This window comes from Epinephelus lanceolatus, chromosome 12 (assembly GCF_041903045.1).
Source record: "Epinephelus lanceolatus isolate andai-2023 chromosome 12, ASM4190304v1, whole genome shotgun sequence".
Taxonomy (NCBI): Eukaryota; Metazoa; Chordata; class Actinopteri; order Perciformes; family Serranidae; genus Epinephelus; species Epinephelus lanceolatus.
Genome location: NC_135745.1, coordinates 17,525,219 through 17,535,635, shown reverse-complemented (window position 1 = coordinate 17,535,635; position 10,417 = coordinate 17,525,219). Strand labels below are relative to the sequence as shown.

The window sequence follows — 10,417 nt, the reverse complement described above, 5'->3', positions numbered from 1 at the left end:
TTTGAATTGGTTGCGCAGTGACATTTGCATCATGGTGTGTTTTGCGCGCATGCGTCATGGCGCATAATATTATATGTTGCAGAGCAGGCTTCAAAGTCGCAAGAGGAAACTGGAGTGGGGGAGGGGCACCGGCTAGACACGAAAACGCCACCGGGGCGGAATGGAAATGACAGGAGCAGTTGTATGAAGGGGGTGTGTTGAAGAGGGTTTACCATACAATGGCTTGACCGGACTGACTGTGAAGATGTCTGGAATACATGAATAAGTCATTAGAATTAATATTAATCTAACACGGCTTTTACTACATATTGACTCGTCAAAGTGCTGGTTTAAGTTACCAGTAATTGCACTCTTATTACAAAGGCTTTAGGTACTTTTGATATTAAGTTGCAGCCTCCAATTAATATCCACAAATTAACTTTTTAGTGTGTGGATTTAAATATCTTAATTTAAACTGAAACATAAATACAGAATGTCTCCAATGTAGTTGTGACTTGAGACAGTTTCAATCAGGAACATCTAATTGTTTACTATTACATATGGTATTATATATTTGAAACTAAGATGACAGTCCAAAGTTGCATTAGAGTAGTAGACTTGAATGAACAGCACCAAGCTTATCTATAATATGAATTCAGTCAAGCTAATGTATGATAAAATGACTTGGATTTTCTGACATCATTATGTTAGGGATTCTTACTAAAATACACCTTTACTGCTCCCAAGAGGGGAAATGCAGGTTGAAATGTGTATGTGGATATATGTCTTCCTTTTTGTGACCGAGTTTGGATAAAATGATTTCTGTTTTGGGGTATGCAAACATTTTATGATGATGCAGATGACTCCTCGAAATATTTGTGCGTGTACGTGCTGTATAATTGATTGTAAAGTTAAACCCTTTATAAGCTTGTTAGAAAAAGCTGTCACATAAGTAGTGTTGACACTGGAAACTGCGACATAGGCCTCTTTTCTTTGCTGGTAAATCTTGGTGATATTTAACAAAATGCAACATGTTACAGCATGTTAGGTATAGTTATTTTGATCTGTTGCAACAGTACAGTTCATAAAATAGCATCACTCAACTGCAATAAATCTTTAAAACCAAGAAAAGACATGGTAGAATAATAAATCTATAAAACACCAGATTAATAACAACGCCAGAAAATGGCTACAAAATACCTAGTTTGTCTATTATCAACCTCTAATGTCAAGTGCGCCTAGAAGAGCTGTAGTTGTGGTCACAGGCCACAATTAAAATATATAATCAGTTTTATTACCTTGTCATTGTTAGAACCCTGTAAGTGACACCATGACACCAACAGCACAGGTATATGAACAATTTATTTACACAACATGTCTGAGTAAAGCATAATATCTGCTTCAGGGGACGACGAGTTGCTTTTGAGAAAAGCAGATGATGGCCCGAAAAAGTCTACAGGTCGGCTCTTACACCGAAGCCTGGTCCTGGAGGAGGCTCTGTCAGAGAAGTCAATCCACCTGCAGGCTCACAGGAGAAACGGCCACTCCTGTAGGAAAGGGAAAATAAAATAAATCTTAACATGCAATCAGCGTAAAGAGAATTCTTTTTTAAAAAAAAAATCTATAAAACTATGTAATTAATCGACCAGGAACAGTATGTACCTGGGCCCAGGTGGTGGAACTCTGCCTGCTATAAGTTCATCAATAATTTCCTCAATGTCCTTAGGTGTGAGGTCCTCCTGAAAATGAGCAAAAGAAAAAGGTTAAATGCAAAGAAAGCATAATCGTGCACTGATTTCCATCACTAGTGGTCTCATGTTAGATCATTAGTCTTACCAGTTTTCCACATCCTAAAACCTATATGAGCACATTTTTTACCCCTACTAAATTTAATTCTAAAGACAGAGCAGGGATGGTCAGAAGGCAATGCTTGAAATACTACTTTTGCAATATTGCAAGGAGCTTATGATGATTATAGCTTATTCTGAAAAGCACGATTTTCCAGATATCATATTAAAGCAGGTTTTTCAGTCAAACTGTCTTCCTAGATAACAAATCTTTTAAATTTTCAAAATAACTGTGTTGTTGGGGGAAAAAGGACATGCAGAATAATTTTGCCCTGTGATGCTTTTTGCTTTCAAAACTGAATCAGACATAGTAATAGTCAGAATGTCCAAATGTTAATGCACTACAAAAGATAATGAACCCTGTCAGTTCACCTCCATCTCATAAAATAACATTATGATTTTCTTTATTAAGCGCAGAAGAGGTTAAAACTGTGTTAAATAACTTAATTTGTTTTTAACCCAGGTAACCAAAGCAGGACTGGTTATGATAAGAGTAATTTTACACCCAACTACATCACTGCTGAAGAGTCGTATCCACTTGCATTTAAAGGGACATTGTGTAACATTTTCAGTTGTTTATTGGCAAAAATTGATGTCTGCATTCATAAATATGTCATCGCTGGTGTACTATTACCTCCACCAATAATCTGACTTAATCTCGTAAAAGGAGAATTTCGGATTTCTTTGTACATTGTGCGGGTAAGTCGTCTGTGGGGTTCCATTACATTTCGCCATCTTGAGAATACACCCGCCAGCAAGGGACATACAGCACCGCCCTTGGCGTTTTCGTTGAGAGCCAGGCCAGCACTGCGTGACTGAGGAGCCGAAGGAGAGGAGCAAGAGACGCTTCGCTACTACCCTGGCAAATTTGAAACAAAGTCCCACTCTTTGAGCATAATGCAGGATCATGCATATGCAGCATCATGAGAGATGGAATCCTTGTCGCCAAGAAAGCGCAAAAGGGAATAGAAAAGGCAGCGTGACCGACGAATTAAAAAAACGAAGGCCCACATCGGGGTAGCCTTTCCCAGGTAGAGAGGGCTGCTGAGGGAGAATGGTAATGCAATCACAGGCCAGCGCTAACAGCGGCGCAGTGATGCGAGGAGAGGGATGAGGCTGTTAGCAACTGGCCGCTAACAGCGGCTAACAGCCAACAGCGGCGCTGGCCTGTGATTACATTACCATTCTCCCTCCCCTCAGCTCTCTCTACCTGGGAAAGGCTACCCCAATGTGGGCCTTCGTTTTTTTAATTCGCCGGTCGCTAACAGCCTCATCCCTCTCCTTGCATCACTGCGCCGCTGTTAGCCGCTGTTAGCGCTGGCCTGTGATTGTATTACCTTTCTCCTTCAGCAGCTCTCTCCACCTGGGAAAGGCAACCCCAATGCTGACCCTTGTTTTTTTAATTCGCCGGTCACGCTGCCTTTTTGATTCCCTTTTGCACTTTCTTGGCGACGAGGATTCCGTCTCCCGTGATGCTGCATAATACATGATCCTGCATTATGTTCAAAGAGTGGGACTTTGTTATGCGGCAGTAGTGCCTCTGGCCACTAACAGCCGTTAGCGGCGCAGTAATGCGAGGAGAGGGATGAGGTGCGTGAGGTTGAGCCACTTGTCAGTTGTCAAAGGACAAGACGTGATTGGTTTGTTTCAATTTACATCCGCCCCAACAGTCCTACGTTGTAAACACAGCCAGCATGGTGAGGAGGGGGTTTGTCAACTCGCGTCGCGTGTGTCTGTGTAGGAGCCTGCATGAATACTCCATGTAGTATCGGATGACATGGTTTCATCAGTGTTATCATAGCTTTTTGGTACACAGCAGCTACAGTTGTTGCAATACGTGTTTGAAACAGTGAGGCGCTAGAGTGCGCCATCTGTTTGAATACAATATATGATTTCAACGTTAGATGGGAGAAATTCCTACACACTGTGGCTTTAAAAAAGGAGCTCAATTACAGCATTATTCACCATGTTAATGTGCATGAAAGACTGAATGAGACTCAAAAACAAATGGACTGCCTGTTAAACAGGAATATATCTATCTGTGCAGCTACACTGGTGTTGCCTCGACTGCTCCTAAGCTGCGTCTTTGCAGGTTTACAACCTCACACATGCCTGTTTACAAACTGTACAATTTGAATTAAACCTAATGCGTGTAATTGATGACGGAATTAATATAATAGCCCAGATACTGCCTGCATTTTTGAGTGCTAATTAATCACAGAAAATGCTAAACTCAGTACCACCATACTCACCGTACCTGTTCTGTCTCTAATGATCACACCTCAGCAATTTTACGTGTTACAGAAAACTCCTCTTTTCTCAGTCACATTTAATTTAATTGGGTCATCCACTTGTGCTCAGCTTGCAATAACCAAACTCTCCCATGGCAATAGACTGCAGAATTAGTTTCACATAATGTTTAACCACAAATGCAAAAAGCAAACTTTTCATATTACATCTGGCTCATAATCTTTTTCTGAGCTCAGGTCATGGATGAGACAACGTTGTTATTCCAGCCATATTATTAATAATGCAAGATTATTTTCCTGTCACAGTTTCCATTTCCGCCCCGTTCAGTTTCTGAGCCTTACAAGTGTAGACTATACCACACCTGCATTGGCTTCCAGAGAAAAAAAAAGTAGCACTCCTTTAGAGGACTGAGAGATGTTTTCACTGCAGACGTTCTTTGCAAAACTCATTTCAGGCTTTAACGTTATTTTGTTAATTAAGTTATAATGTTTGGTGAGGAGGCCATCTGCACAGAGTAGTCTAACACTCACATAATAGTTGTCATTGATCTGAACCATTGGAGCATTCACGCAGGCACCCAGGCATTCCACTTCTATTAGCGTGAACATCTTGTCTGGAGTAGTCTCTCCAACCTTGATACCTGTGGAAAAACAAATAAAGACATGCTTTTTATTTAGCTAATCTCCTCCGACAAGCTGCACGTTACTGAAGCAACAAATAATTTAAACTCAAGCAGCATTACGTGACATTACACAGCTGTAACACTATATGGGAGTTATAACAAAAAGTATAACCTCACTATCTGTTTGATTGAAAGAACAAAAATCTGAGGGTGCTCTTTTAAACGCTACAGAGACTGATGTAGCTTAGCAGTCGTCTGGCTTGATTTCAGTCTCATGTGTATTCTTGTTTGCTGCTGCGGCTCGCTGTTGTTTGAATTGCAGAAACAACTGTATATTTACATGTTTGTTCCCAATCTGTGTTTATCTCAAATATACACAATAAAAAAAAGATTGTTTTCATCTGCGTTTTCATCTCTTCTCTGGTGTCCCACCATAAAATGGAAAATGGCTCTCTTACCCAGTTTGTTTTGGATGGCCTCCAGGATGCTGTCTGAGTTGCAGAGCATGCAGGGTGTTGTTGTGCAGATCTGAATGAAGTATTTTCCCACAGGCTGACGCAGGAACATCGTATAGAATGTCGCTACTTCATACACTCTCATCGGAGCGACTTCCAGCACCTCAGCGACCTGAATGAAAACAATTACAAACATATAATGAGGTTCCCTTACATGACATAAGACATGGTGTTTTATGGTCCAACAAATTGGCATTACACAGCTGTAAAACAAATTGTGGAAGAATCACTGTGCCTTGTTCATGGCAGAAATAGGAAGCCATCCATGTTGCCTCTGGGCTACATCCAACACTGGGATGGTGGCTGCTTGCTTGTGTCCGATAGGGTACATTGAAATGATCGCCTCGATCCTCTGCAGGGGAAGAAAAACAAAAGACATTTTAACTAATGTGGCATTCCTTAGAATAAGAATGACTGTATCCCAACAATTACACCAATTTAAAATATCAAACGATGCTCATACAAAAGTATTAGCTATACAGGTATTTACAAGAAATGCACTGATACTGGTACCTTTTCAAAATTAATATGAAGTTAAATGTATCAAAATAAGAGTTGTTTTATCTTGGTGATAATGATCAGCTCCTCCTATTTTACTATCTGCTACAGTGGTATATAACCTTTCACCAAAATATGGGGTGAAAACCCTGTATCAAGGTTCAGTTTAAGATATTAAAAAGAGAAAAATGTCCAGTTTAACTTTTGAAACATATGCATGCTTGCAAGGGGAGTGAGACAGCCATGCAATTCAATATAACAATAATTAGAAGAACATGAACATGATAATAAAGAAAAAAAACTAAAGATAGGCATGTCTGAAAAGCTCAACTTGTTTGACTTATATAGTCTCATATCAGAACTGGCCAATACAGGTGGGAAAATATTGGTAGATATTCTTACTGGCTCAATTCAGATGTTAACTTTACCTTTTTGTTCTCCTCAGTGAACTCAAAGGGAGTGTCTGGGTTGTTGTCAGGAGTATCTCTGTGCTAAAACAGAAAGACCACAGTGTTAAAGGACAGTTAACATTGTTTATACCAAAGGTTTTATTATCCTTAGTCATCTATGAATAAAACTATTCAGACTTTTAAGTCTTGATTCAAAACATGAAGCTGCTATTATGCAACCACTGCTTTCATGTGAGTAACAGCATCATGTGCAGTTTCTAATAGTACCTGATAAAATATGAATAACCTATCATGTAAGCCCACAGGGGAAAACAGGTGCTGCTCTCAGACCGTTGAAAAGACTCAACACAGATAACAATTATTTCTGCTTCTGCACACACTGCCCCCTTGTGAGCAGCAAATAGCCTTTGTGCAGTTAAAGAAATTAAATGTAATGGTGTTTGAAGATTAAATTGTCAAATACAACATTTCTTATGGAAAAAGAGTGGCTTGGAGACAATTCAGCTGAACCGACTTTCCTTCAACCACAGATCAAAAACATCTTTACTACCAGGGGACAATGAAACCGTGGCATGTTTCCATTACGTGAAAATATCACGTGATGTTTTTGTCACACAGCGTGGCTCTAATAGGCTCTGAAGGCAGCTGCTGGGATAAATTAAGAACTTTTTGAAAAGTGACACCTTTGGGATTTTTTTTTTTTCAGCGAAAATGGAAACACATTTTGTTGAGTTATGCATTCATACAGTAACATTCACACAAAACAGTTACTGGCTGACTTATTTAGAAACAAATACAAATAATATGACCACATGTAAATAATGGGTAAATGCAAGTTTAAACTCAACTGACTTAAGTTTGTGATTATGAAAGATTTTTTTACACCAGTATTGTGAGTGAACACTGGAGTAAAACAGGCCCATTTTCTAAAATCCCAGTCCTACAGCTTTTTTGTACCCTTTCAAAATGCATTAACTTAGTAAAGTATTTTCAAACTATAAATGATATAATATATATGAACTGTTTTATCCATGTATATTGACTATACCCAGCACTGTAAGGTCACAATAAATAAAGAAACAATGTACTGATGCTGTGACGTAATACAAAGTATTGGTGCACATTACATTACATTACATTGGTGTATGGTATCTGTTACAGGCAGGCTGACCACACTGATACAAGGCCACAGAGGTCAGTAATAAGGACAATTAACGGTAATTCAGATCTAGGTAATAGTGCATATTATTCATAATATTTTAAGCGCTATTAAGAAAAATGCGATTGATTATTTAAGTGGTCATCCAATGTTGATCGCAGTTCTCCCTGGTGGCTTGGTGCATTCACTGCTATCCCAAGTAGTCCCTGGTTTAAGAGCTAGAATGAAATCTGCTTGACAGAATTGAAAACCACTAATATTCTGGTCCCATTCACCAAATTCTAGGACCTTTTATCTCACAGATTCTGGCTGAAGCACACAGGCAACATGACAATCAGTTCTTATAATAACTTACTATCACCCTAGTAGCTGCTTATTCTTTGAAACACAATTTGTGGTTTTCAACAAGCCTTTAACAATTTCGCCTGACTCCATAGCACTGATGGATACTCTGTACTCAACTTATTCTACACATCTCTAGACATTGTCAAAGAAAATGAAGCTCACCACAAAGATGCCACCAGCTCCAGCGCGAGCAGCAGACTGATGCAAACTCCTGACCTGCCTGGCCTGAAATTACAGAGAGAAAGAGGACAGATAAAGCACTTGTCAGTATGCTAATTCATACTCTGACATCCCAAGAGAGAGACTTTTCGCAGGTTTGTCTTCCTTCAGACAACCTCAAAGGACTGGGAAATGTTGAAGGTAAAAAAGACATTTAAAAAAAATGGTAATTTTGTCATTTTCCACTTGACATTCTCTAACTTAACTATACCACAATTGTGAGGTCAAATAAAAGGATAAAAATCAGACTATTCTTGTCTTGGTGTCTAACTATTTAACTGTAAGAGGCTTAAAACATTTGACATGTGATACCCTCACATAAGCATAACTTGAGCACTAGTTTCTGCACATTTAACACTTTGCAGGTGTAGTAATAGGGGTCGTAGATTAGTTATACTATGATGTGCATCTTTATGTGGCACTCATTAAGAAAAATATAAAGGTATGTATAACTGAATATAAGGCTGTTACCAGCTTGTTTATTGCCTTAATTCTTAATATCAAGATGTAATTTTAATTTAAGCCAACCCCCAAGGGTCATAAATCACACATAGCTGAAATAAATGTTAGTGCTAGCAGTGATTAAAATACCAGTGCTTTGCTATGTTGTACAACTGCAGTATCAGCACACACATACATAACTAACTACAACATTGAGTGAGTTACGTGTTCTGAACCTAGCTCACATTTTGTTGTTATATCTAAAATAAACGTGATTTATCAGAATAATTAAGTCAATACTAATATGCAATTGCTCGTGTCGGGTAACATTTCCTTTGCAGTGGTAATTTTGTCCAAATATCACCTTGTAAACGTCTGACAGCAGAAAGCTAAAGTACCTAGCATGCTAACGTTACCCAACCCAACGCTAGCTTAGCGGCCTTCCCTGCTTGCCCTTGTGAGGAGTCACAGCAATTTCTCTACAAATTATTAAAAATGGCACACATACTTCTACCCAGAACCATAAAGAATATCACAAACATACCGTCTGCGAAACTGCAGAGCGAACAGCACCAGACAAAAACATCTTGGGGCTTGAAGTTTGGTCCCGATATGTTACCAAATGGACCGGGTAGCTGCGGCCGACATCAACACAAGCGCTATCACGCTCGGTTAAGAGGGTCTGACGTGAGATGTTACGTCAGACGTCAGTCCGGCGCAACCTAATCGATCCCAGATTGAAATTTGAGCTCGACAACAAAACACGCCAAGAGCACATTTGGACATTTGTTATGTAACCTGAACGGTACGTCATGTTTAATGTCTACCAGTGTTTACGAGGGACGAATATTTCCAAGCATGACAAGAGTTTTTTGATTACACGTTATGACATTTTATAATAAAGAATGTAATAGCTTTATAAAAGAAATGATACTAAACTTTTTTTTGAGACTGCTTTATCAGAGTAGGGGGAAAAGGAGAACATTTGCCCCCCTCACAAAAACATGACAATAACAGGGGAACCTTTATTTTGACAAGATTAAATGTATTGACAGCATAAATTGATGCAGAAAAGGCACAAATTTGTACATAAAAATTCAACAGAATGCAGGAAATTGAGTGTCTGACATTAGGATTTTTTTTGCAGAGCACCCCCAAACCCCCCTTTTCATATGTGTCCTCCCCAGTGTTGGAACAAAACCTATGCCCCTGCATTCAAGGAATGTGTCTTGGTGATTTGTTGCATAACTATAAACACAATGCAAGAGTCAAGAGACACGATATAAAATAGAAAAACTGACAATTGAAAATGGAAAAAAAAAGTTTGTTGTTGTTGTTGTCTGTTTTAAGGTGGGAGAGCTGCAGAGTTTTGCGCAGGAATGTGCAAAATATTGAGCAAGGGATGCACACAAGATCAAAGTATAAATACCCAGGTAATTAATAATCAATACAATAACAACACACAATACAATAATAATAAATGCAACATATTCCAGTCAGTTAAGTGAATATATATTCAGTGGACATTTAAAAAATTGAGTAAAATAAAAACAATTTATTTTTGAGGCATTTTTATTTAATTTGTAAAAACTTTTTTGTCATTTGATAATAATTGCTCATGTCTATGTCTTGCAGTGAAATTAATTGTCCAGTTTTTGTCATGCATTTTCATATCTAAAATACAATGTGACAAAGTCTAAATCTGTCATGCAAACAAGGTATGATAATGATATATGTACGCCAAGTCAGATAATAAACGTTAAGCAAGGGTTATAATTTGACATGACCTAAAGAACTCTTACAGCAATAGCAAATATGTAACTATAAAAATGTGTCAGCTACTATACCAAGAACATTCTGTGACAATGCTTTGAGGATCAGGAATTTAGTTTACTGGCTGTCAGTGAACAAACAGCCCTCCCCGCTCCCCCATCCCACCCCTCTCTCTCCTCAGAGCACCCATCACCCTCCCTGTCAAATCAATCCTGTGCCTGCATGAATCCTGAGCATTCATGTTGCTACTGCACACTTTCTTCTCCTCCTCCACCTCCTTACTTGGAAAAATACAATAATACGATCAACAGGCCAGGGAGGGCTCAACCAATGAAAAAGTGGGAGTGCCGCACACTGCG

General features: G+C 38.9%; 1 protein-coding gene and 1 long non-coding RNA gene across 2 annotated transcripts; one reads left to right on the top strand and one right to left on the bottom strand.

The window, feature by feature from the left end:
• Positions 1–1,323: 1,323 nt before the first annotated feature.
• ndufv2 (NADH:ubiquinone oxidoreductase core subunit V2) lies at positions 1,324–8,984 on the bottom strand. The gene is made up of 8 exons (XM_033650432.2): positions 8,830–8,984; positions 7,788–7,850; positions 6,140–6,202; positions 5,449–5,565; positions 5,157–5,325; positions 4,607–4,716; positions 1,642–1,718; positions 1,324–1,526 (listed from the first exon to the last, which is right to left on the bottom strand). The coding sequence occupies exons 1-8, from the start codon at positions 8,869–8,871 to the stop codon at positions 1,433–1,435; spliced, it is 735 nt and encodes a 244-aa protein (XP_033506323.1). The 5' UTR covers positions 8,872–8,984; the 3' UTR covers positions 1,324–1,432.
• A 34-nt stretch (positions 8,985–9,018) lies between these two features.
• Positions 9,019–10,371, top strand: LOC144465085 (uncharacterized). The gene is made up of 3 exons (XR_013492431.1): positions 9,019–9,090; positions 9,636–9,718; positions 10,240–10,371. It is a non-coding gene; the product is annotated as an uncharacterized LOC144465085 (long non-coding RNA).
• The last annotated feature ends 46 nt before the right edge of the window (positions 10,372–10,417 follow it).

Coding starts and splice junctions, on each gene's coding strand:
- ndufv2 (XM_033650432.2), bottom strand. CDS start 8,871: ATGTTTTTGTCTGGTGCTGTTCGCTCTGCAGTTTCGCAGACG. Junction 5,326..5,448: donor CTATTTCTGCCATGAACAAG/GCACAGTGATTC, acceptor GTTTTCATTCAG/GTCGCTGAGGTGCTGGAAGT. Junction 1,527..1,641: donor GTTCCACCACCTGGGCCCAG/GTACATACTGTT, acceptor CCTTTCCTACAG/GAGTGGCCGTTTCTCCTGTG.